The sequence below is a fragment of the Bos indicus genome, chromosome 2 (genome assembly GCF_029378745.1).
Source record: "Bos indicus isolate NIAB-ARS_2022 breed Sahiwal x Tharparkar chromosome 2, NIAB-ARS_B.indTharparkar_mat_pri_1.0, whole genome shotgun sequence".
Lineage (NCBI taxonomy): Eukaryota > Metazoa > Chordata > Mammalia > Artiodactyla > Bovidae > Bos > Bos indicus.
The window spans coordinates 96,236,457-96,263,924 of record NC_091761.1 but is presented as its reverse complement, the minus strand read 5'-3'; the positions used below and the strand labels follow the sequence as shown (position 1 = coordinate 96,263,924).

The 27,468-nt window shown below is 43.2% G+C and overlaps 1 protein-coding gene across 4 annotated transcripts in view; it reads left to right on the top strand.

The window, feature by feature from the left end:
* PLEKHM3 (pleckstrin homology domain containing M3) overlaps nt 1-27,468 on the top strand; it is a 223,424-nt gene that overhangs the window by 16,366 nt on the left and 179,590 nt on the right. For all 4 annotated transcript variants that reach the window (XM_019975994.2, XM_070770990.1, XM_070771000.1 and 1 more), the window contains exon 2: nt 13,125-14,035. In XM_019975994.2, the coding sequence (XP_019831553.1) occupies nt 13,441-14,035 (595 nt within the window). In that variant the 5' untranslated portion in view covers nt 13,125-13,440. The remainder of the gene's footprint in view (nt 1-13,124; nt 14,036-27,468) is intronic.

The window sequence follows — 27,468 nt, the reverse complement described above, 5'->3', positions numbered from 1 at the left end:
AGTAGTATTCCAGTTTGGAGGAAAAGAATGTCTTATGAAAGCGAAGTGGAAAGTTGGAGAGCAAGCTAGTCCCAGACTGTGAAAGGCCTAGATTAGAGAGTTGTGCCATCATCAGTGGGAGCTGTACTGAAGAGTTGTATTTGCTTCTGTCTCGCCAGTAACTTAGACCGCACACAGCCCATAGTGAGCAGTCAGCAAATAATCATTGAGTGAATCACTGAGTTGGCTTGAGACAAGTTGAACTTCATTTGGCCAGAAGATAAGTCAGGTAAAAATGTCTTACAAAAAGTTGGGAAGATGGGACCCAAGTCCCATGAAGACTGAAGGTGGAAGTTTGGGAGGTATGAACATGGAGGTAATTATTGAAGGACAGTGTGGACAAATTGACCTGAGCAGTACATGTGGCCATGGTCAGAGAAGAGAGTTGAGGTGAGGAGACCAGTAAGGAAAGGCAGAAGATGGAACCAAGAAGGGGAGGGAAGAAGAAGGAGGGAAACAGAGACCTCGGTGCCTGTGAATCCCAAGGAGGAAAGGTTTGAGGAGGGGCTGGTTGACAGGCTCAGGGCAGGTCAGGGCTTTGCAGTGAGGGAGCTAGTGGTGGTGTAGTGAGGAGGTCCCTGGACTCAGTGGAAGAGAGTTCAGTCAAGAGGGGCCTGGTGCCAGGCTATAGGTCTTGCTGGACACAGCACACTCTGGCACGTTTTTTTCTTTTCAACGTTAGTTGTTTATTGGTATTTGCTTTTTGAGCATATATCTAAACAGATCGTATGCCCAAACTGTATATATAATCTTATTTCAATTAAATATTCAGTTCAGTCACTCAGTCGTGTCCGGCTCTTTGCAACCCCATGAATTGCAGCACGCCAGGCCTCCCTGTCCATCACCAACTCCCGGAGTTCACTCAGACTCACGTCCATTGAGTCAGTGATGCCATCCAGCCATCTCATCCTCTGTCGTCCCCTTCTCCTCCTGCCCCCCAATCCCTCCCAGCACCAGAGTCTTTTCCAATGAGTCAACTCTTCGCATGAGGTGGCCAAAGTACTGGAGTTTCAGCTTTAGCATCATTCCTTCCAAAGAAATCCCAGGGCTGATCTCCTTCAGAATGGACTGGTTGGATCTCCTTGCAGTCCAAGGGACCCTCAAGTCTTCTCCAACACCACAGTTCAAAAGCATCAATTCTTCGGCACTCAGCTTTCTTCACAGTCCAACTCTCACATCCATACATGACCACTGGAAAAACCATAGCCTTGACTAGACAGACCTTTGTTGGCAAAGTAATGTCTCTGTTTCTCAATATGCTGTCTATGTTGGTCATAATTTTTCTTCCAAGGAGTAAGTGTCTTTTAATTTCATGGCTGCAATCACCATCTGCAGTGATTTTGGAGCCCCCCAAAATAGAGTCTGACACTGTTTCCACTGTTTCCCCATCTATTTCCCATGACATGATGGGACCAGATGCCATGATCTTCATTTTCTGAATGTTGAGTTTTAAGCCAACTTTTTCACTCGCCTCTTTCACCTTCATCAAGAGGCTTTTTAGTTCCTCTTCACTTTCTGCCATAAGGGTGGTGTCATCTGCATATCTGAGGTTATTGATATTTCTCGCAGCAATCTTGATTCCAGCTTGTGCTTCTTCCAGTCCAGTGTTTCTCATGATGTACTCTGCATATAAGTTAAATAAGCAGGATGACAATATACAGCCTTGACGTACTCCTTTTCCTATTTGGAACCAGTCTGTTGTTCCATGTCCAGTTAGATTTTTTAAAAAACCCTGTTTTCTCTGAGTTCTGAGGTCATGACTGATTTTTGTTTCTTTTCCACATCTGTCAGTATTCTCCAGGGTTTTTATGAGTGTTTATTACCTTCAGAACTGGGAAAAACACTATAAAATTATATTTTTAAATGGTATGTTCCTTATGTATTGCCCATCAATACACTTCTCATTTATTGAAACTTAGATAAATGTAGCCATTTAATTCCATCTGTGTTTCTGCCTGTCCTTGTCCCCTGAAAGACCTCTGAACCCTTCTTCTGAGGTCCACACCAGCACCATTTCCTTGTCTGCTGCTCCTGGCTTGCCTGTGCTCCATCAACATGCTCACATTACATGTCTTTTAACAGAGCTTAACCTCTTGTAGCCTGATTGCCCGGAAACATCCTTACTAGGGTCAGATCCTTTTGTGGTGGAGCCTTTACATTATGTAACTTGCAGGAGATTTCCGATCAGCTGTGGCCTTAACCAAAGTGAAGACCATGTGAGAGCCACATGTGCTGATCATTCTTATAATCGCCCTTGTTTCTCATATTTGAGGATGAATTGGCAGAAACTGTTTATCCAGGGTGTCTTTAGCATTGCATTTTTCTTCATAGTCCAGCTGCTTCTAAAACTACATGCCCCAGCCTCTTGAGCACTCATTACATTCTGAATACAAGCCATTTAGTCAAGTGGGAGGAAGTCCTCATTTTTACCATCCAACTTGGGAGATGTGGCCTGTCTTTGTGGGCCAGACTGGTATTATTACTCATATCTGCTTCTGCCTCTGTGTGGGAGGACTGCTGTATTCATCCTGCTAATTAGCTTTGCCTAATGAGCATGTAAACAGCAGATTTCCTTGTTAGGAAATAGCAATACACTGATACCGCATCCTGTTACATTGGGATGCCTGCATGGGATTCTTTGGGTTGAGTGTTTATGACCACACTTGACAAATGGACCTCAGTTTCTCAACCTGTCATGCTGGGGAAATAGCGCTTTACAGAAAGAGTATTCTTTATAAAAATAAGATAAAATGTCTGTAAATCATTGAGTTGGCTGAAAAGCAGGATGCTATAAATAGTTGGTTGCTGATGTTGCTGTTGCTGGGCTGACATGTCTTTCCAAGGAGAGACCAGGAGCACATGGCTGTTTGGGTGAGGTCCGGTGGAGGGCTCCGTAATCATACAGCTGTTTACATTTTTTTTAAAAAGTGTGTTGAAATCGAAACAGCTACCTAGTGAACGATCCACACGTGAAGCAGTTTGATATTAGCAATGTTATTGGATGCAGGTAGCTGAGTAAGGCGCCCAGGAGTGTAAACAGCTTGCCAGAGGCCACCCAGCACATGTGTGGTTGAACCAGATTTAGAACTCAGTTCTGATTAGCTCCTGATTTCCAGTTTTATGTAGAAGCAAATCAGACTGCACCGCCATGGTGATTTCACTCAGTTCACTTTGTCAGAGGAAAGTACTCTCCCTACTTTGATCTGTCTGAATGTGTTATTTTTAGTTAATTAATCCCAAAACCAGATGAGGCAAGCTAGTAAGAGGTGTTCACTTATAGAGACTAAACTTGGCATTAGACCCTTGTATAGTGAATTTGAGGACTATACATCCTAGGGAAAAGAAAAATTCCAAGAGGAGAAAGGTTGGAACATGGAGCACCGAAGGTTGAAGACATAGAGATTATATAAGAGGGTCAGTAAGACATCACATGCCTGCTGTCAAGTACTTGGAATGTAGAGTGGGATCAAGAGAGGACTGTTGAGCATTCAGTACGTTGTGGCAAACCCAGGGTGTTCTGAGAGCCTGAGCAATTTGGAACGTTGCCCAGCTTGGGCCAAAGCATGGAGAAATAAAACAGCAAGGTGAGTGTTAGCCGGGAACAACAAAATAAAGAGCTAGATGGGTCATGAAGGGCCATGAATGTCCTGTAAAGGAATGACAGTGCGTTCGTGCAACATGCATCTATTTAGTGCTTTGTGTGTGTGTCAGGTAGTTCTCTAATGTACTTGGGATACATGAGTGAACAAAGTAAGTATCAATTCCTGCCCTTGAGCTTTCACTTTAATGAGGAGGGAGAAACACTAGATATTAAATAATTATTAAATTGAGTGGTACAATAGAGGATGGTAGATGTAAAAAGGATGCAGCCATGTGATCATGGTTAATGTAAGCAGTAGTGAGTCATGTTGATGGTATCTACTCTTCCTATGATATGATGAGAATAGCACCTTACCTCTCTGGTTTTTCTCCCCAAAACATACAACCATAATCTCATCACAAGAAAACCATCAACCAAATCTCAGTTGAAGGATAGCCGGTGAAATACCTGACCAGTACTCCTCGAAACTGTCAAAGTCATCAGAAACGAGTAAAGCCCGAGAAGCTGTTATAGCCAAGAGAAGGCTAAAGAGCCTTGACAACTAAATGCCATGTCTTATCCTGAGTAGGATCCTGGAACAGGAAAAAGGTATCAGGGAAAATTGAGGAAATCTGAACAAAGTGTGAACTTTAGTTAACAATGATATATTAATATTGGTTCATTAATTGTGATAAACATACCATATTAATGCAAGATGTTACATGGAGGAAATGGGGTGTGGGGTATACGCAAACTCATTGTACTGTTTTTGTAATAATTATGTAAATCTCAAAATGTTCTAAAATTTAAAATTACCAAAAAACTCCCATAGAGTAAAGAAGATCAGAAGTCCAGGGTAGAGATACATGTTGTAATTTAAAATAGGATGGTCAGGGCAGGCCTCATTGAGAAGGTGACATGAACAGTCACTTAAAAAGAGAGTTGACCATGTTGGTATGGGGCGGGGGCGAGGAACGGGTCAGCCAGTGCAAAGACCCTGAGAGGAGAAGATGTCTGCAAGTCAGAGAACCAGCAGGGAGGCCTGTGTGTGTGTGTGTGTGTGTGTGTGTGTGTGTGTGTTTTGAAGGGTCGGGGGCGGGGTTCAGAGACTATGACATTACAGAGGAAAGGCGATGGAAGCCATCAGCTGAGGACTTTTAGGCTGTTACCAGGAGATAGTGAAGGACAGGGAAGCCTGATGTGCTGCAGTCCATGGGTCACAAAGAGTTGGACGTGACTGAGCGACTGAACAACAGCAACATTCATATACTGTGTGCCAGGAACCATGCCATGGGTTGTCCTGTTTAATTCTCTCAGCTGTTGATATTTTAGGAGAGTTAAAGTTAAGTTTAAAGTTAATTTATGTTAACTTGCTGATTTTGCAAATGTGAAGATTGAGATTAGGAAGATGAGGTAATTTACCAGAGTCCCATTGCTGGTAACTGACACAGCTGCAGCTCCTTTCTTCGTACTGAGACCCATAGTTGTCACTCCTGACTTCAGCCTCCTCTCCTCAGGGGGCTGGACTAGATCTTCTAGGCCAGGAATTAGATCTTCTGAACCACAGCCCACTAGAAAAGGTGGCCCTCTGCTTGTTTTTGTTTAAGTCATGGTTAAAAAAAAACAAACATAAAGTTTACCATTGTAATCATTTTAAGGTCAATAGTATTTATATTCGTATTGCTGTGAAACACATCTCCAGAACTTTTCATCTTGCAAATCTAAAACTCTACACCCATAAAACAACAACTCCCTTTTACCTCCTTCCCTAGCCCCTGGTAACCCCCATTCTACCTTTTAATTTCCATGAATATGATACACAGATGACACCACCCTTATGGCAGAAAGCTAAGAAGAACTAAAGAGCCTCTTGATGAAAGTGAAAGAGGAGAGTGAAAAAGTTGGCTTAAAACTCAACATTCAGAAAACTAAGATCATGGCATCTGGTCCCATCACTTCATGGCAAACAGATGGAAAAACAATGGAGACAGTGACAGAGTTTATTTTTTTAGGCTCCAAAATCACTGCAGATGGTGACTGCAGCCATGAAATTAAAAGATGCTTGCTCCTTGGAAGAAAAGCTATGACCAACCTAGACAGCATATTAAAAAGCAGAGACATTACTTTGCCAACAAAGGTCTGCCTAATCAAACTATGGTTTTTCCAGTAGTCATGTATAGATGTGAGAGTTGGACCATAAAGAAAGCTGAAAATTTGATGCTTTTGACTGTAGTGTTGGAGAAGACTCTTGAGAGTCCAATGGACTGCAAGGACATCAAACGAGTCAATTCTAAATGGAATCAATCCTGAATATTCATTGGAAGGACTGGTGCTGAAGCTGAAACTCCAATACTTTGGCTACCTGATGTGAAAGATCGACTCACTAGAAAAGACCCTGATGCTGGGAAAGATTGAAGGTAGGAGGAGAAAGGGACAACAGAGGATGAGATGGTTGGATGGCATCACCGACTTGATGGACATGAATTTGAGCAAGTTCCGGGAGTTGGTGTAGGACAGGGAAGCCTGGCGTGCTGCAGTCCATGTGGTTACAAAGAATCGGACACGACTGAGTGACTGAATAACAACAGCAAAGATATTGAAGGCATTTAGAACAGTGTCTAAATAGTAAGTGCTCCACTAGAATATGGGACCTCCCTGGTGGCTCAGGCAGTAAAGAATTCACCTGCAATGTGGGAGACCTGGATTTGATCCCTGAGTCAGGAAGATCCCCTGGAAAAGGAATGGTAACTCATTCCAGTATTCTTGCCTGGGAATTCCCAGGGACGTAGTAGCCTAGTGGGCTACTGTCCATGGGGTCACAAAGAGTCAGACACAACTGAGTGAGTAACACTTTGATTCACTTTGACCACTGGAATAAAAGCTCCATAAGGACAGGATTTATGTCTGTCTTGTTCACTGTTGTATCACCAGTGCCTAGAACACAGTAGTTGCTTCAGTGTTTATGGAATGAATAAATCACTGTAGCTCTCAAATTCTTTTTAGCTATTTAATTTATACTGTACAGATGCAGGCAAAAAGCTGTATCTCTCATGTTAATTCATTTATTACACTAAAGGGTAATTTTTTTGGCAGTTGTTAAAGCAGTACCTCTATTATTTATTGCTAGAGATAATCATTATGTGATGAGAGGGCTGTCAGTGAGAGGGACAGGAAAGAGACTGGGACTTGAGAGGATGGTCACATCCTAGTCCCTGTGATGGCCACCAGCTGTGGCTTCTTGCCTTCACAGAGGAGAGAATTCAAGAGAGAGCCATAGTAAAGTGAAAGAGGGTTTATTCCGGGAGATAACATACTCTGTAGACAGAGTGTGAATCATCTCAGAAGTCAAGAGAGGCACCAGGATATGGAGTTGTCAGTTTTTATAGGGATGGGAAGTTTCATAGGCTATTGAGTAGGAGGAGTGTTCCAGCTATTTTGGGGAAGGGGTGGGAACTTCGGGGACTGGGCCACTGTCCACTTTTTGACCTTCATGGTTGGCCTTGGAACTGTCATGGTGCTTGTAAGGGTGTCATTTAGCATGCTGATATGTTACAAATGAGAGCTTCTCAGGTAGCACAGTGGTAGAGAATCTGCCTGCCAATGCAGGAGATGTAGGTTCAATCCCTGGGTCAGGAAATTCCCCTGGAGGGTGTAATGGCAACACACTCTAGTATTCATACCTGGAAAATCCCATGGACCGAGGAGCCTGGCGGGCTATAGTCCATGGGGTCACAAGGAGTTGGACATGACTGAGCACACGTCTTTGTTGTCATCGTCACCATGTTACAGTGAGTGTATACTGAAGCTCAAGGTCTAGTGGAAGTTGACAAGGTCTGCCATCTTGGCCCTAATTGGTTCCAATCAGCGTGTCATGTTCTCAGGCTGTGTCATTCTTTTAAAGGCTTTGCCCTCCTCCTTTCCTGTCTGAGTACTGACAAAAGAAAAAGAGGAAAGGAAAACAATGTCATGATTCTAAAGTTAGCCATTCAAAAATTATTTATTTATTATTATTTAATTGTTTAAAAGGGCTTCCCTTATAGCTCAGTTGGTAAAGAATCTGCCTGCAATGCAAGAGATCCCAGTTTGATTCCTGAGCCAGGAAGATCTGCTAGAGAAGGGATAGGCTACTCACTCCAGTATTCTTGGGCTTCCCTTATGGCTCAGCTGGTAAAGAATCCTCCTGCAATGTGGGAGACCTGGGTTTGATCCCTGGGTTGGGAAGATCCCATGGAGAAGGGAAAGGCTACCCACTCCAGTATTCTGGCCTGGAGAATTCAGGGTGTCAACGAGTTGGACACAACTGGTTCTAATCAGTGTGTCATGTCCTGAGGCTATGTCATTCTTCAAATGTTGTGCCCTGCTCCTTTCCTGTCATTCATTTATTCAACAAATACTTTGTTGAACCTCAATTTTGTTTAGGGGGCCCATAGGTGAACAAAATCGCTGTCTGAGTGGGTATTGACATCAAAACTAGTAATTATGGATGTCGTGTGTATAACTTACAGAAATGCTGGTGCTCTTCTGAACCAAGGCCCTTGTATCCTTAAACAAGGACATTTAACCTAGTCTGGGACACCAAAGAATGCTTCCCTAAGGAAGTGATGAGTCCTGATGATTGTTTGTAGTGTGGCAAAATACTCTGAAATTTAGTGTCTTAAAACAACTTGTTTTTCTCTCATGGGTCTGGGATAACTAGACTCAGCTGGAAAATTCTCTCTTGGGATCATGATACTTTCTGGGGCTAGAGTCATCACAGAGCTCAATTAGGCTGCCATTCAAGACAGCTTCTTCCCTCATGTGTCTCGTGCCTCTGTGCTCTAACACTTGACCTCTCCCTCCAGCAGAGTAGCCTGGACTTTCTGTCTAATTGGCTTAGAACTCCAAGAAATAGGAAGAGGAAGCTGCCAGGCCCATTCAAGGCTGCACCTCCAATGGGCTCAGTATCATTTCTGCCACATACTAGTGATCAAAACATCACAAGCCTTGCCCACATTCTCAGGAGAGGAAATGTAAACACTCTCTCTGATGAGGAAGTAGCAAGTTCTTGTTACAGAAAAGCACGTGGGATAGGAACTATTGTTGTGGCCCTCTTTAGAGAGTGCGGGTTTGTCACTTGGTGTTAGGTTGGACCCTCAAAGATGATTAGGCATTGATGTGATGGGTGGAAGAGTCCAGGAGGGCATAACTCCTCTGGCAATGGGATCAGCCCCAGTGCAGGCCTGGAGATCCAAAAGGTAAACCTTGGAGGAGGAACTGAAAGGCTTATGTGACTAAGTGGAGGAATGAGGAGAGGAAGAGTGGCCTGGAAATCCTGGGGTACACGGTGAAGAGTACGATTAATGCATGTTTACATCAGAAAACAAAGAAAATAGCTGTGTAGGTTCCGGACAGAAGCAGTGGAAAGCACCAAAAATGAAATTCCTAGAATAGGAAGAACAGATTAGTTCCAAGGACTTGGGTTGGAGTAGGGGTGGATCAGGGAATCTTACCCCAAATTACATAGCTAGAGTGAGACAGAATTAGGATTCGGAGCTAGATCTGACTCTAGATCTGCTAGCTTGCTTGCTATACTCCACTATATTGCTCACCCCACTGCCTATGAAAAGTCATTTTATATAATGAACTTGAAAATCCCTTGCTAACCAAAAGGTGATTTACTCTTCCTAATTTCTTCCGAGCTAACCTGGCAAATACCATCTAAGTTTTCTAGGCTCAACTCAAAGGGCACGTCCTTAATCTCGCCCTCACCCTTGCTGTCAAGTGACCCCTTCCCTCCTTCCCCCACCAAATCTGTTTCCATTCTCTATCAAGGAAGTGTTTTGGACTTATTTTCTTAGGCTCATCACGATAGACCATGAGTCTAGGGCCAGAGTGTATTTGATTCATCTTTCCATCGTCAGCATCTTTTATCTGTCGTGACCTTAATGAATCATGAATGGATGGTAGATGAGTGGTTTCTAGAATCCCTGGGTAAACAGCACTGAAGTGGTTCTCAAGTTGAGTTGTTACTGCCCTTAATGAGGGATTAAATGAGGCATTGCATTCGAAGTATCCTTGGGACCTCTTACTCTCTCTGGACCTCAGTGTCCCTTTCTGTGGAAGATTGGGGTTGCAAGGATGATCTCAAAGGCCCCTACCTTGTCTACAAGTTTACAAACTTAGAATGCATTGGGATGAAGTGTTCCGCAAACCAGCAGTGCTGGCCAGCAGTGGTTATATGTTCCAGAAAAGCATCTATTTCTGCTTTATTGACTATGCCAAAGCCTTTGACTGTGTGGATCACAATAAACTGTGGAAAATTCTTGAAGAGATGGGAATACCAGACCACCTGACCTGCCTCTTGAGAAACCTATATGCAGGTCAGGAAGCAACAGTTAGAACTGGACATGGAACAACAGACTGGTTCCAAATAGGAAAAGGAGTCTGTCAAGGCTGTATATTGTCACCTTGTTTATTTAACTTCTATGCAGAGTACATCATGAGAAAGGCTGGGCTGGATGAAGCACAAGCTGGAATCAAGATTGCTGTGAGAAATATCAATAACCTCAGATATGCAGATAACACCACTCTTATGGTAGAAAGTGAAGAAGAACTAAAGAGTCTCTTGATGAAAGTGAAAGAGGAGAGTGAAAAAGTTGGCTTCAAGCTCAACATTCAGAAAACTAAGATCATGGCATCTGGTCCTATCACTTCATGGCAAATAGATGGGGAAGCAGTGGAAACAGTGTCAGACTTTATTTTTTGGGGCTCCAAAATCACTGCAGCTGGTGACTGCAGCCATGAAATTAAAAGACGCTTACTCTTTGAAAGGAAAGTTATGACCAACCTAGATAGCATATTAAAAGCAGAGACATTACTTTGCCAACAAAGGTCCATCTAGTCAAGGCTATGATTTTTCTAGTAGTTATGTATGGATGTGAGAGTTGGACTATAAAGAAAGCTGAGTACTGAAGAATTGATGCTTTTGAACTGTGGTGTTGGAGAAGACTCTTGAGAGTCCCTTGGACTGCAAGGAGATCCAACCCATCCATCCTAAAGGAGATCAGTCCTGGGTATTCATTGGAAGGACTGATGTTGAAGCTGAAACTCCAATACTTTGGCCACCTGATGCGAAGAGCTGACTCATTTGAAAAGACTCTGATGCTGGGAAAGATCGAAGGTGGGAGGAGAAGGGGATGACAGAGGATGAGATGGTTGGATGGCATCACCAACTCAATGGACTTGAGTTTGGGTAGGCTCTGGGAGTTGGTGATGGACAGGGAGGCCTAGTGTGCTGTGGTCCTTGGGGCCGCAAAGAGTCGGACACTACTGAGCGACTAGACTGAACTGAACTGAACTGAACCAGCTTGCAAATACCAAAGCAGGGAACACAATGAGTATATTCCTAGACATTTTGATTTTTTTTTAAAAAAGTCAATTTGAAGGTATTTATGCTTTCTAGTATATATAAAGAGTGAATTCTAAGCACTGGGTAAGGAAAGGAAAATTCAAAATAGAATCTTAAGTGAGTAGCTTTGTGCTCTGCACCTTAGTGTCTCTTCTCTAAAGTGGGAAACATACTTTATGATGTTCATTTAGAATTTTAGTCAATAAAGAACTAAAATTTTTAAGATTTACTTTATATTTTTTTCTTAGCCTCTGGTGTACAAGATGAAACTGAAAATTACAAGTTCCAAAATGACAGAAGTAGTAAAACTCTGCTATAAAATTCAGGAGACTCAGGCTTAGCATAGACACAGCAAACAAAACCCTGTTTGCAACTAGAAAAATGTTATAACTGATTTTCAGTCAGTTCCTTGCCAACATAATAAAAATCAAAATCTAAAAAGTAGATAAATTCAGTCATTATCAGTTTTACGAGAGGTTAGCCACCAAGTTCCTATAACCTGCACACCTTGATACATTTAAAATAAAAGGCTGTATATACTAGCTTAACACATTAAGCAATATAGATTAGTGCTGTTGATGTAAATAAATGATTTCATGGCCTAAGTGCTAAAAATGATTTTAATGTACCACAGAAATTGTGCAGTTTTAGAGAAAAAAGCACATTTATGTACCTTTATAACAGCTTGCAAAGGTGTTGCTAATTGCCTGGTTTATCTACCTGTAAGTAGCTAAGGAAACGGAGAAGGCAATGGCACCCCACTCCGGTACTCTTGCCTGGAAAATCCCATGTACAGAGGAGCCTGGTAGGCTGCAGTCCATTGGGTCGCTAGGAGTCGGACACAACTGAGCGACTTCACTTTCACTTTTCACTTTCATGCATTGGAGAAGGAAATGGCAACCCACTCCAGTGTTCTTGCCAGGAGAATCCCAGGGACGGGGAAGCCTGGTGGGCTGCCGTCTATGGGGTCGCACAGAGTCAGACACGACTGAAGTGACTTAGCAGCAGCAGCAGCAGTTAAGGAAAACAGAGCTTACCTAGTTGTTTTGTTTGTTCATTTTTTGGTAAAGATACAAAGGTGTATGTTGAGCATGTGAAATGTGGCTAGTGTGACTGAAGAACTTTATTTGATTTTTAATAAAGTTAAATTTAAATAGCCATGTATGGCTAATGTCCTCCAAATTGGACAGCATTACTGTTCTCATTCGGCCTGGCCTTGAGGATCTAGGTATCTCAGAGAGTGAGGTAGTATTAGGATTCTTTCTGCCCAGCCCCAAGGCTGAACCTACATATAGTGAAAGTGAAGTCGCTCAGTCGTGTCCAACTCTTTGTGACCCCATGGGCTGTAGCCCACCAGGCTTCTCCATCCATGGAATTTTCCAGGCATGAGTACTGGAGTGGCTGCCATTTCCTTCTCCTGGGGATCTTCCTGACCCAGGGATTGAACCCAGGTCTCCTGCATTGAGGGCAGACGCCTTACCATCTGAGCCACCAGGGAATCTCCCGAACCTACACATAGGCAATCCTCAAAGCCTCAGGGAGTTTCAACACTGAAACCTTTTTGCAAGCTGACTGGAAAAATCGTTCAGAGTCATCTTCAGGCATTACGTCATCCAAACGTAGGAAGCATAGCACAGTGACATTCAGAGAAAGAAGGGCCATTCGTCCTCTCTGCTTCCCCTTTGCACCTTTGAGCTGATCAAACCATCATTGCTTTCAAAGTTTGTGAAAAGACTCATGCAATTATGACTTTCAGACTGATTATGATAAAGGTCCAGTCACAGAATTCCTAGTCTCTTTTGCTTACTATTTTAGGTCAGTATCAACAGAGATTTGCCAGGCCAGTCTTTTCACACCTGCTATAAAAGGCTTCTCTGTGTGAGTAAAAGCTCTTGACTTTAATTCTGCTCATCAGGAGTCCCACGCTGCTCTGTGTAAGTTTTAACACAAAGTAGAGATGTGTACTTGTACTCTTAACAGTAGAACTTCTGGATGTTGTCCACGTTTGGGCATGACTGTCATGGAAGAGATGTCTAGATGAAGATATAACTGGGCAGATTTGTATGTGTAGAATACAATGAACCATGTGCCAATGTTGTTCTGTTTATTTTCTTTCAGGAAATCAAAGATGGCCGTGACGTTGCTTTGACAAACACTTCCTATTGTCTTGACAGTGGTCTCCCTGAAGAGTATTCTCAAAGGAATATTTGTCTCCCAGTATCTTTGTTGATGACTGTTATCATCTAGAAAATGCTTTTCATGTTTGGGAAATCAGCCACCCTTGTGCTTGACCTGCTCCGGGCAGCTGAATGAAAGTTCCTTCCAGTTGCTTCCAGAACTCTGTTGCCCAAAACGCTTCTCCTCGTTGGGTGAATGTTCATGAAGCCCTTTCCTGAACCAGTGTAGGAGGCTTTGGCCCCTTGGAGCCTATGACATGGAAGCTTTGGAAGTGGATGATATTAGCCCAGCCTTGGAAGTGACTGAGGATTTCTTTAATACTTTTGACAATAAGCTCGAAAAGGCTGTGCAGCAAGCGGAGGTTTATGGGATCCAAGAAGTCCCTGAACTGGTGGGGCGGGAGGTCCTCGGTAACATAGACAATGGTGCTATCAGAAATGTCACCTCCCTGGGCCAGGGTGGCGTGATCTGGGACCATTGTAAGACCAGACTCTTAGACACCAAAGTTCCAAATGTCTTCCCTGCCAAAGAACAGTTTATGGTCCAGAAGGGAACGACCCCAGATAATCTGTCCTGGATGGAACAAAAGGAAGCATCCACCTTTAATTTTTTCAACATCTGTCAGCGTCGGAGAGACAGGCCTCGTTCTGTGAATGACTTATTGGATGAGACCTCTACTTTTAAGCCTGGGCATGCTCGATCAAGGTCAGATATTACCCAGGTGGACTGGAGGGTGGTCCTCAAAACCATGCCTCTGCAGCAAGAAGTATCTCTTCAGGGTCCTCACTTTGCCAGGCCTTCTTTGCTGTTGTCCTCATCAAACAAGGTAGAAGATGCTCAAGGAAATACAGGTATGTCTTCATAGCTGACTGCCATTGAACAGTGGTTGGTTTTGCTTTGTCTCTCTTGCATCTGCCTCATGGAAGTCTGCCTCTCCACTGTCCATGTCTGTCTTTGCCTACTTAAGCCCCTTCTTCCATTTACTTCCACACTTACCTTATCTGAAGTCTTCAGTCTTATTATTGTCCTAGGAGGTACTGAGGGAGAGGATAACTGTGGTTAATTCTCTTTCCTAATCTTGTTTGTTAGAATCAGAATATTCCCGTAACTAAGGCAGTACTTTCCTTTGACGTTGCATGATACCACTTATTCACATCAATAGATGTTTATCAGGTCATAAGCATCAGTCTTGTGCTATGAAGGCTTGTATGAAGTATGAAGACACAGTCCCTGCCCTAAGAACTTCTCCTTAGGCTGAGGGGATCAGACACTCCCAAAAACTCAGAAAGACACCCAGTGGTGAGAGAAAGTGGTGAGAGAAAGGAGATGCTCAACTGAAACACCTGGACGGGAACTTTTGTTTTACTTTATATTGTTGGGATTTTTTTTTAAAGAATGGGTGACACTGATTGTAAGAAGATAGAGGGAGGAGAGGACGCTTTGGGCTGGACTTGTCAGAAAAGGATAGTGAGACATCGTGGAACTTGAGCTGGACTTTGAAGGACACTATGTTGCAGAAAGAGAGTTGCAGTGGGAAGACACTTGGTCAGGATTATGGTGTGGTCAGAGGGACAGACAGAGGAGAGCGGGCTGACCCTCAAGGAGACCAAAGGATCTCATGATGATCGTGGGAGGAACAGTGTGAAAAGGTTGCTTAGGACCTCATGGTGTAGGCCCCAAGTTTCTTTTTCTCTTGTTTTATATGCATGCACACGTGCACATGGGTACGTACTTATGTACGTATGAACGTGAACTTCCTCTTCTGTGAGACACGACAAACCATCTCTCTGTTTCTCTCGGTGTTTTTCTTGATGATAACCTCATTTATACAGGCTTTATACATGTATACATTTATACAGTAATCATTTATTACTAATGATTCTTCAACTACCTTGCATAACCTCTTAATTTGGATGCGTGAGTGCATGCTAGGTTGCTTCAGTTGTGTCCTACTCTTTGTGACCCCATGGGCTGTAGCCCTCCAGGATCCCCTGTCCATGGGATTCTCCAGGCAAGAATATTGGAACAAGTTGCCCTGCCCTCCTCCAGGGGAGCTTCCTGACCCAGGGACGAAACACATCTCTTATGTTTCCTGCATTGGCTATGGGTTCATTACCGCTAGCACCACCTTGGAAGCCCTAGTTTAGCTGGCTTCTGCTCAATTAACTGGGGAGACTTTTTTTGCACTTTGTTTCCGTTTTAGCATTTAGTGTATTTATTTATCTAAGAATGAGAGTTTTGCCTTAGGCTCACGTACAAGTGGCTTCCCAGGTGGCTCAGTGGCAAAGAATCCACCTTCCAGTGCAGAAGATGCGGGTTCTAGCCCTGGGTCAGGAAGATCCCCTGGAGGAGGAAATGGCAACCCACTTCAGTAGTGTTGCCTGGAAAATTCCACGGATGGAAGAGCCTCGAGGGCTGCAGTCTATGGGGTCACAAAAGAGTTGGACATGACTGAGGACTGAATACACACCCATGCTGTAAACAATTGTACTCATTGACTAGTAAGCAAGCTCAGTTCTTGTTTAGTTTCTCGGAGTGCATGTAGATCTTTAAAAAATCTCTAAACCCCTGTAACCATTCTAAATCCCTGGCATAACCCAAGTTAGGACGTCGTATCTACAGTTTTATTTTTCCTTTCTCGTCTAGATTGTAAATGCAAAAACTGGCCTTCCTCAAGTTCTCTAAAGGAACCTAAAGAGAGAACCTTCCTTAGCTGCTCCCTTGAGGATATGATGGACCATGATCTTTACTTTTTAATTCTCAGTTTTAAAAAATTTGGGTATTATGTTGAAATAAAAGAACTGAATGGTATTTCAAAAAGCAAACTGTAACAAATGGCCTTTGCAGGTACTGATGTTATCTCTCCTGGCCAGCTTTTGGGTATCCACGGAATACACATTCTGTCAGGAATTAATAAAGTTGGGAAATGACCTGCCAGGTTTCTGGCATCTTTTCTGTCTGGGACACTGTGGAGAACAGGAGATATAAATCTTGTCTGTGTTGCTCACTCGGTTGAGGGCAGGGGTAAGCAGGGCCCACTGGCTGCCCATTCTTGGGCTGGTGGGGAGGGTGTGTGGAGAAGAGTTAGATTCGTGGCCGGTCACTGACTCTGCCAGCTGTAATTCTCACTGCATTTGGGAGTGGATGGGGGGTGTGTCAGCACCCAGGTACATCCTTGTCAAAATCAGACAAGATCTTTGAGTAAACTTCGCTTTAAAATCTTTGAAAGTAGCCATCCAAACTGCAGCAGTTGTTCCTCCTGAAGGAGTATGGCCAAAGCCGAGGAAGGTGCTGTGGTGTCTTGGCCAGAGCTGGAGCTGAGGACCCAGGAGGTTTGGGATGAGGCCAGGCCTCATTCTTGAGCCTCAGACCTACACATCCCACTGCCTGGGACATCTCTGCTGGACTGTCCCACAGGCACTTGGAAGTTCAGTGTCCAGAAAAGAGCCCGTCATCCTCACATCCTCCACTTCAGCTGTTGTAAAAACTAACAGGGTAATGAGAGGTTGAGGGCTCCTCAGAAGAAATAAACTTCAGTGAGGTGGGTTTCCATTGATGAGGGCAGCCTGGTTTTGTGTCCAGCCCTTATCTCTGTGTCTCTCCCTTACTTATGGGCTGTATTACTTTGTAGTCTTCTCCAGTTGATTTTTTACTCTCTTCTGGATCCTTCTCTGAGCTCATGTGAGTAGCTTAGAGACTTTCCAGAAGTGGGTTTCTCCTCAGCTGCCCCTTCCTCCTTTTTTGCCCACCCCCATCCCTTCCCTTTCCTTCGTAACAATACACCTGAGGGTCTTCTTTATTAGGTAGGGCCTCTGTGTCTTCCGCCTCATTTGGCAGTGACTAACTGGGCTTTTGAGCCTTACTGAGGATAAACATTGCTCTGGGTATAAAGCAACTCAGATTTTGGCATATTGAGGGCAGTGGGTAGCTGAGGTATAGTAAGAGCTATTTGGCTAATGGGCAAGCCTGTCTGAAGAAGGCCTTCTGGTCTGACAAGGTAGCGAGCCTATTAAAAAAATGACTTCTGGTCTAGACTGTTAAGAGTTTCAATCCCTGTTTCAGTATTTACTTGATGTGTAACATAGGGCAAGTTTCTTAACCTCTCTGAGCCTTTATTTTTTTGGCCATAAAGCATGGGATAATAGTATTTACCTCAGTATCTTGTGAGCATTAAAGGGGTTACAAGATCTAAAGTGCTTCTCATAACCATGTTTGGCACATAGTAAACACTTAAGTCTTTCCTAGTGGCTCAGACAGTGAAGAATCTGCCTCCAATGCAGGAGACCTGGGTTCGATCCCTGGGTTGGGAAGATCCCCTGGAGATGGTAACGGCAACCCACTACAGTATTCTTGCCTGGGAAATCACCTGGACAGAGGAGCCTGGTGGGCTACAGTCCATGGGGTCGCAAAGAGTCAGACAGGAGAGAGCGACTAACGCTTTCACTTTCAAACACTTAATAAATGTCTTAAACATTTAGTAATATTATTACTATTACAATTGAATTTGAAACTCATCCATGAGAATCAAAGTGATCCTGCCAATCACTCCTGGTTTCTCCTGGCATAGTCAATTTCATAAAATGGCCTCACAATAAATATTTCTTCAATTGGCCTTCCTGCATTGTACTTTCTCATAGCTATTCACTGGTTCGTTAATGAGAAATAGACCATCCCTTGTCTCATACTGACTTGCCATCAACAGTTTACGGTCTTCCACACCAGAGTTTATGGTCACTGAGGAAGGGATTGTTTCTTGTGCATTGTTTTATCCTCAGTACCTAATATAGGGCTCTGAACATAATATGTCTTCAGAACAAATTTTTACATGCGAGATGAACATAATTCTGATAGAAATAAAGCTGATAAATTAAGAACATCAACTTCTTTAGCGGGTTTATGCCTTTCTAGAAAAAGGACCACTCCACCCTCTTTTCCGAGAGCCTCGCCCGGTCATCTCATAGCATCTCATACCTTGCATGTCTTTTCTGTGAAGTTCTTTAGCAGCAGTGAAAAATGAAGATTTGCTTTCATCTCAAAGGCTGCCGTGTACTCTCCTTGTGATAAGAGAGAATCAAACAGATATGGCTTATAAAATAGCCCCTCGTGTTGGAAGAATGGTGTCCTGGCCGTGGAGGAGTCTCCGGATACCATCTCAGACTTCAGGGTCACACAGTTACGGTTACGATTGCCCTTTGTAGAGGAATCTTCTGACTGCCGTTTGGGGAGCACAGAGCCTGGGGAGATAATTGTGGTTTGCCCTTTGCGCTTTCTGTAGTTGGCAGTCCTGTGAGGTAATTTTTTGCATCACTCTTCAACTTTTGCCTGTTCCCTCATAATGTTTCTTTATAGAAGACTATTGCTTTGGGTTTGAAGATCACTTCTTTACTAGGTTTTTGGTATATATGAGAGCAATATACACCAAACAGATCAATAGCCTCCTTGTTACCATCAAAGCCAACATTTAAGCACCTGGTGTGTTATCCTAAGGGTAAGTGAGAGAGCCCAGGTGGAGAGAGAAGGGAAAAAATAATAATAATACTTTGTTCACTGACTGTTTCAAGTGCTTTGCAGATAGTCACTTATTTAATTCATTTTTATTGACTCCATTTTAAGGATGAGGAAACTGAGGCACAGAGAGCTTTAGTAATGTGCTTACAGTCCCCCTACTAGTAACAAATGGATCCTCAATTTGAACCTGGCACTCCATCTTCAGAGTCCATGCTCTTAACCATGAAGCTAGACCTGAACCCCTACTTTGGAAGCCAGTAGTTCTATCCCCAGAACCCTCCACTCTGGAAGCTGTGTTGGCAATCAGTCCCTGTTGGGGTAAAGGGTAGGAAGTGGTATGGAAGAAACAGACCTGGATAGTGTTCATTAACTAAAATTAATCCCTTGGGGAATCACTGGTTAGGAAAAACTGAGACGCACCAAAGCAGTCTAGCTAAGCAAGGTTTGTTTCCTGCTTTAACACGTTTACTACATGGACAGTTGCAGAGCTGGTCACAGTCCTTTAGGGGACCAGTGAGTCTGCAGAAGGAAGACTGCAGCTTTGTTCTTCACAACCTTGAATGTTAGCCATGCAGAAAAGCACAAGGGAACTGAACCCCTGGTTTGTGACCATGGAAAGAGGGCTTCAGAGTTCTGCCCCATCTCCGCTGCCTTTCTCAGTCTTACTCAGAAGCCTGTGAATGCATTCTTGAGATTCCATTGCCTCACGCAGAGGCAAACCTAAGATAGACTGTGCTAAGTGCTAAGTGAACAAAGGGTCCTGCCAGTGGGTCCTACAAGGTGGGTGGAGTATAGCTTGAATCCAACCTAGTTAAGAATGTCTGTATTATCTGAGGATGGAATTATCGTGTCCAAAGGATGAGGTCATAAACTGATGGAAAGGGAGACAGCAACAGTTCTTTTTTATCCCCCAGCTTTATCGAGGTGTAATTGACAAAATTATAAGATATTTTAGGTGTCGTCATGGTTTGATACACACATACACTACAGAAGCACATATCCATCCGTTAAGTGACACATCCATCACCTTACATCACAGGCACTTGTTTCTAAAGAACCTCAGGGTGAAAGTGAAAGTGCTAGTCGTTCAGTGGAGTCCAACTCTTTGGACCCCATGGACTGTACCTGCCAAGCCGCCCTGTCCATGGGATTTCCCAGGCAAGAATACTGGAGTGGGTAGCCATTCCCTTCTCCAGGGGATCTTCCCAATCCAGGGATCGAACCCAGGTCTTCTGCACTGCAGGCACATTCTTTACCACTGAGCTACCTCAGAGTAGGCGGTGGAGCCCAAAGCTTCCCCAGGGCCAGCCTTTCCTCCTGCCATCCCAGGGTCTGCGTTGCCCGGGGCAGCTGTAGCAAGGTGTGACTGGGAGCCAGTCCTGAGTAGAGGCCCTGCTTCCACCACCAGAATGGCTCCTTTTTAGTCCTAGCACTATAGTAATCTTCATTCTATACAGACATGCTCCCAACTAGTATCTGCTTTAACCTGTTACCCCTTTGCATGACTATCATCCTATTTTGTTTACTGAGTTAATGGTACAGCTGTAGGCAGCAGGGAATTTTCCTTGGGATAAAGAAGATGAGGATGTAATACTGTAGGATTACAATCCAAATATAAAAATATATTAAGGTAAGAACATGAAAAGTCATAGGAACATGTGGACACTGGAATGTTATCAATATGAAAATTAGGTGTACACACACACACACACACACACACACTTATTGCTCTAAATATATACACATAGTAGAGGAAGGGGAGGCTTTATGGAAAGAACACTCATCTAGGGCCTGCAAACATTTTATCCCACCTCTGTTCCTAAGTCGCCACGGAAGTTTGGAAAAATCACTTGTCTGTTGCCTTTGGTTTATAAACCTAGTAAAGCAGGTTAAATTGTCTTTATAATCTTTTCCAGCTCTAAAACAATTCTAAGATGTAGTTGAACTGACCTCGACTCATGGCTGTGTGGGAGCTAATTACTGTAGTCAGATCAGTGATGGAAAGTCATGGTGGAAATAAAGGCATGGCTGTAATTATTTTACACAGAAGGATTTCTGTGTGCCTTGTGACTCTACTTCTGGATGAACTGCTGTTGCAGGTTTTAAAATAAAAAAGCGTAAAAGAAATCCTTGGCCTTAGCTGTGGAGCTCTGAAACCCGAATCTGACTGGTACCTCCCTCCTAGCTGTGTTCATGTTTTCATCTGCTTGGCAAGCGTAGTGGTCAGCTGGGCTTTTGGTTCCTTCGGTCTCACTCTCTGGTGACCTAGTACCATTCCTCTGCTTGTGTTTCTTGTGCTGAGATCTTCAGGAGAAGATCTCAACAGAAATTTTATGTAGGGGTGGAAAAACCATGGCAGTATGGTTTCTTTATCCTGAGTTCTGTGTTATTCCATTTCAATTCCCCTTTCTCCCATCTTTCACTTGAGAAAAAAAAAAAAAAAGGCCAAATTTGGCCTTCCACTAAATTGACTGCTTTTTCAGTTGTGATTTTTCTCAGAAGCCTTGGAGCCAATAGAAGTGGGAATATTCCTGTGGGCTTAGAACAAGTGAAGTCACCAGGACATGGGCTTTTGCTGACTCTATGATTCACCCTTCAGCACCACTAGTCAGTGCAAAGAAGTTGCTAAAATAGGTCACAGAAAGTTGATTTTATATGGTTGTATAGTTTCCATTGGTTATATTTTTCGGAAACCTAACATGCCTCACTGCCAACTGGCGTCCTAATTCCTAACATCTATATGGGAACTCTGAAAATGAAGTGTCTTTGACTCTCCTTGTGGTTGTTTTGTTAATGCATTTTATCTTTCTTGGCTAAGGAGGACTATAGTTACTAATTTTACAAACGTCTAGAGTTACCTTCTTAAAACACAGATCTTTTCATGCTACTCTGTTCTTAAAAATGAATCATGGTTCCCCATTCTTTACAAAAATCAAGTGTAAATTTTCTAAAGCATCCAGATAATCTTTCTAAGTTTATCACCTGCACCTTTTCTTCCCCACCTAGTGATAAAGATCTCTGGTGTTATTTGCTCAGTCATGTCTGACTCTTTGCGACCCCGTAGACTATAGCCTGCCAGGCTCCTCTGTCCATGGGATTTTCCAGGCAAGAATAGTGGAGTGGGTTGCCATTTCCTTCTCCAGGGGATATTCCCAACCCAGAGATCGAACCTGGATCTCCTGCATTGCAGGCGGATTCTTTACCATCTGAGCCACCAGGAAAGCCCCTCCTTCCTCCATCTGGGTGCTAATGTTGAATGTGCCTTGTGTCTTCAACCAACTTAGTATTTGCTCATGATGTCTTTTCACCCAGAAGACCTTCCCAGCCTTCTTCACTTTTCACAATCCTCCATTATCTTTCAAGGATCAGTTCAAATGCCACATCCTCTCTGAGACCTTTCCATCTTTTTCTGTTTTTTTAAATTGAAGTATAGATGACTTACAATATTGCATTAACTTCTGGTGTACAATGTAGTGATACACTGTTTTTATACATGTACTCTATATAAAGCTATTATAAAATATTGCCATATTTCCTGTACTGTGCATTATATTCTTGTAACTTATTTTTTTTATATCTGCTAGTTTATACCTCCCTTCACCTGTCTTTCTCCTTTCCTGACCTCTTTCCTCTCTAATAACAACTAGTTTGTTCTCTATCTGTGTTTTTTAATTACAATTATGTTTTTTCTTTTATTTCATGTTTCCACAGCACATTTTATCCTGCTATGCATTATAGGTAATTGCTTGACCATTCACCTTTCACACTAGGTTGGCAGTTCTTTGACACAGTGAATTGTAGACAACTTTCTATCATATCAGGTATGAGCCTATGAGGCTGTTTGGCTGAATTCTGTGTGTTGGTACTTGGAAGATCAGGATGCACAGGGTTTTTTTTTGTTTCCAGAATGAAAATGACCTGCCCTCTCTTTCAGTTTTCCTTACCTAAAGCTTGAGTCAAGTTGAATAAAGTTTGTTATTATAAATACTGTCAGTAAGAGCTATCATTTAGTGAGTTAACTTTATGCCCAGACCTGTGCTAAGAAGTATTCATCTGTTATCTCATTTAATATTAATAATAATTTAATATGTTAGATAATATTGTCCTGATTGTACAAAGGAGAAAGTGGAGGCTTAGAAAAGGTAATCTCACCCAAGGCCATCAGGCTATAAGTGGAGAAGCTCCAGGCCCACTCTGGAGGCTACACGTAACCACGCTGTAAAACTGCCTGTCAAGTCTGAGGAAGCGTAGGACTCATTCCCTTCACCGCAAATAAAACACAGTGTGATCTAGATTGAAAATCTGGAGGTTAGCATTCCACCCTCAACTTGCACACTTTGTGGTGTACCCTTGGCCAAGTCATTTTGTTTCCTGGAACCTCATTCCAAATCTGTTAAATCAGTTAAAATGCTTTTAGAAGCAAGTAATAGAATACTCAACTCAGTAAAAGTGGCATAAATAGTGAGGCCATTTATCATTTTATTTTTTCATTTAACAGATAGCTATTGGACATAGTGCATATCAAGTAGGCGGTAAATACTTCATGTTTCCACAGCACATTTTATCCTGCTATGCATTATAGGTAATTGCTTGACCATTCACCTCTGGTGGCCCCAGAGTCATCAAAGATCCAGGTACTTTTCATCTTTTTTCTCTGTTGTCCTCAGTATATTGGTGGTGTCTCTTCTTTCCCTCATTGATGCAAGATGGCTGCATTAGCCCCAAAGATATGTATCAGCAGCCAAAGTCAGGAAGGGAAAAAGCAGGGCACCTTGTCTGGGTCTTTTCTCAGAGGTCCCCAAGAGCACCCCATCAGCAGTCAGAACTGGGATACTGGTCCCTAAAGCAACCTCTGGCAAAGGAAAATGGGGTTACCAATTGTTTTAAACAAACCATTCAGTGGGGGCGGGGAGAAGCCATCTCCACACCTACACACAATTAGGGTTCTCTTGATAAAGAAGGGGGAGACACTTGACAGAGTAGCTGGGTACCTGACAGGTTCTGCCTCTGGTAGGGCTGGGCTGGAGAGATTTCTAGTCCCTTCTGCCTCTGTGTTTCTGTGGTTCAGTGTTACCCAAAGATAGAGCACTTATCTTAAAATCTGGTGGCCTAAGTATGGGAGATTCTTTTATACTTAATTCCTATAGATTAATGAAACAGAATGAGAAGCTCACCATGGCAGACAGTGAGCATCATGTGCAAGCTGATGTTTGGAAATGTTTTCTGGGTAAAAAAAAGTTCATAAACACTAGAGATTATCCTTGTTAGAGAAGACAGAAAACCTCTGAATTTAAGAGGTTGAGTCTGTGATCTTCTGGTCAGGTTCACACCCAAAGAGTGAAATTGACCAGGTCTGTGTTGACTTGTATGCTATCACTGTTGCTCACAGCACAAAGAACTTAGATGGAGAAGATCCCTAGCTGTGTAACTAATGCCTATGTAGCCAGATATAATACAAATTTGTTTCTTCTAGAGCCTACACAGATAGTATGTCCTTTCCCCTACGTTTATGAAGGGAAAACAAACGGGATGTTCTCTTTCACCAACAAAGAAAGATCCCGAAGTAGCTCATCACTTGAGCTTAGTTCATTTCTCCCAGAATAAGTTTGTTAATGACCATCCGTGAGCACTGCAGTGGCCAGCACTGTGTACCATATATAAAATGTCCAGGACCCAGCCCCTCTTTGATTCCTGTAGATCATTCTCTTCATGGTCTTTTCTGTGGGCATTTGTGGCAGTGTCATAGTTGACGTGCATCCTGTTAAATTCACTTCCCTCACGTGACTCTAATGAGAACAAAGACCCAAAACTAGTTAACTTCTCCCTAGTTTCTGGCTTAAACACTGTCAGATACTAGAATATGAAACAAATAGACTTGGAAAGCAAAGAGACTTGATTGATCTAGAATGTCAGAGAAGTCTTCATTGAGGAAAGGAAACTGTTCCAGCTGAGCATTGAGGGTTGAGCACTTTGCAGAGGTACGGATGAACACAGCCTATGTAGGGGGTGGTCAGAGGCTAAGCCAGAACAGGACTCATAATGGACTACCAGATTATGGAGGACCTTCAAAGACAGACCGAGAGAATTAGCATGGTATGTTGGGCAAAAAGCACTTGAAAATTTCTTGAGAATCAAGATTGAAAGGATATGGACTTCCTGGTGATCCAGTTGTAGAGACTCTGAGCTTCCACTGCAGGGGACATGGGCTTGATCCTTGGTGGGGGAACTAAGATCCTGCATGCCACTCTTGTCCTCTCTCCCTCCCTTTGCACACTCCACTCCTGGGGAGAAATAACTTCCAGGCAGCTTTAGGAGAAGACGCAGGCATGTATCACTCAGCCTCTGCAGGAAATACTGATTCTGGCCTGTTCCTCTCGATGTGCTTTGCCACCCATCAGTCCTGTGTGGGCAGCGCCCTGGAAAGGAAAGTCTATACTGAGTGATCTAGTGATCCACTGGATCCAGTGATCCAGTGTTGCTGGTGACTCACAGGTAAGTCTGTGTAATTCTGGGGTTTTGTTCATGGCTACACCCCTAACCTGTAACCTCCATCTGGCTCATGTTTGGATTGCTATGAGTCTGACTATCCTCTATCAATCTCAGTTGGTTTGCAACTTGAGTGAAGAAGAGAGATGCTATTTACTGGGTCACCTCAGGCCCTAAGAGTATGGAAGGATTGGTAGATGGGGTAGAGATGAGAAAACTCTGCCAGTCATCATGATGTGAAGTGATGGGACTCAAATTAGGATGACTGTGGCAAAAGAGAAAGTGAGACTTTTCTCTTTTGTGAAAAGTGAAAGTGAAAAGAGAAAGTGACTTTTCCCAGCACTGGCTGCGTAAAAGAAAGTGACTTTTCTCTTTTGTGAAAAGAGAAGGAACGGCTGTCCTTGGGCTGTGAACTCTTGATAGAATCTGTCTGACTCATTTAGCGTTTCCACAGATCCCAGCATAGTCCTTTGTGCGTGCATCCAGCAAGTGCTTATGGAGCCAGTGCTGCTAATATGGGGGTGAGAGGGACATCCAGGTCCCTGTCTTCAAGGAGCAGCAGTTCTTTGAAAGAAATAAAAGAAGGTCGTAAGATAAGAGACTGAGAGGGGCCCTTTAGCTGAGGTGCTGAGGGGCGGTGGCCTCACTGAGGATGGCACCTTTGAGGTGAAAAGCTGAGGAGATGAAGATGTCAGTGGAGCTGGGGGGAAGTGTTCCAGAGAGAGGACACAGCAGCTCCAGAGTCGTCGAGGCCAGAAAGCACTCAGCTCGTTCAAAAAACACAGGAGGCTTTTGGCTGGAGTTAGAGAAGAAATGTGAGATGGTGCGAGGTGAGGTCAGAGCAGTAGTCAGAGGCCAGACTGTGCAGGACAGAAAGCAGAGACGTTGGAAGCATCTAGAATCTGGAGGAAGGAGACAGTTGAGGTGTAGGAGGTGCAGTGCAAGTGAGTACTTTGGAATAGACACAACACACTTTGGGATATTAGAAGACAAGAGGAGAAGAGATCCATAGAGGGGTAATTTTCAGGTGTAATAGAGGAAGAGATTCTGAAGAAGAGGGAGATACCAACTTCAGAGTGGAGGTGGAAGGGCTAGCTTTTCCTGGTCTTTTGAGACCAGAAGCTGAAGTAGGAAACAGATCGATTGAATTCTTGAGATGTGTCAGGCATCATTCTGAGAGTTACTGATCTCTTCTTCATAATAATACAATGAGGTAGATACTACTATGCATGCATGCTAAGTCGCTTCAGTCATGTCTGACTCTTTGCAACCCTATGGATTGTAGCCCACCAGGCATTATAGCCCTTCCCAGCCCCCCATGGGATTCTCCAGGCAAGGGTATTGGGAGTGGGTTGCCACGCCCTCTTCCAGGGGATGTTCCTGACCCAGGGATCACACCCACATCTCTTACGTCTCCTGCAGGAGGATTCTTTAGCAGGCGGATTCTTTACCACTAGCACCACCTGGGAAGCCCAGGTGCTCTTATAGCCCCATTTTAAAGATGATAAAACTGAGACTTGGGTTAAGTCATTTGTCCAGGGTTACCCAGACAGTTAGGACAGAATTATGATATAAACTTCGGCCGGTTGGCTTAAGCACCTGTGGTCTTAACCAATGTGCTCTCTTACACTTGTATAGTACATTGGTTAGTGTAATGTTGAAGTGAAGCCAAGTAAAATATATATAAAGGCCCTCCCTCTGGTGCACATAGAAAGAGATGGTAGAATTTGGAGTTTGAAAGACTAAAGAAGGTGTGGAAAAATTGTTCTGGGATTGTGTTTGAGATCCATGAAATGAATAAAAGAATGAATTGTCAGGATTAAAGCAATAAAAGAAGTTGAACATGAATTTATGTTTGACCAGCGCTCTGGTCTGAATATTTGCATCCCCCAAAATTCATATGTTAAACTTCTGGCCCCAGAAGTGACGGAATTAGGAGGGGGCTTTGCAGTGTGCTTATTAGTATGTGAGGGTGGGGCCCGCTTTTCACATTTATTCGTCTTGTTATATGAACTTAAATGTTTCCTTTTAAATTTGCCTAGATAATTTTGGAATACTGTCAGCACATAGGCTTTTGAGTTCTTTGAAAACATTAAAATGTTGCTCTTTGTCTTTCATTCTAAACTATTGCCTGATCTTTGGGAGTCCTATTCTTAGGACTTCATTCCTTGTCTTGACTCAGGCCATTCAGACTTTCTTGGTAAACTAAATGTTTACCTAAATGTTTCATTAACTGTGATCTGGGACATTCATTTTAAAAAAAACATGGTGGTTTTTTAAAAACAAAATT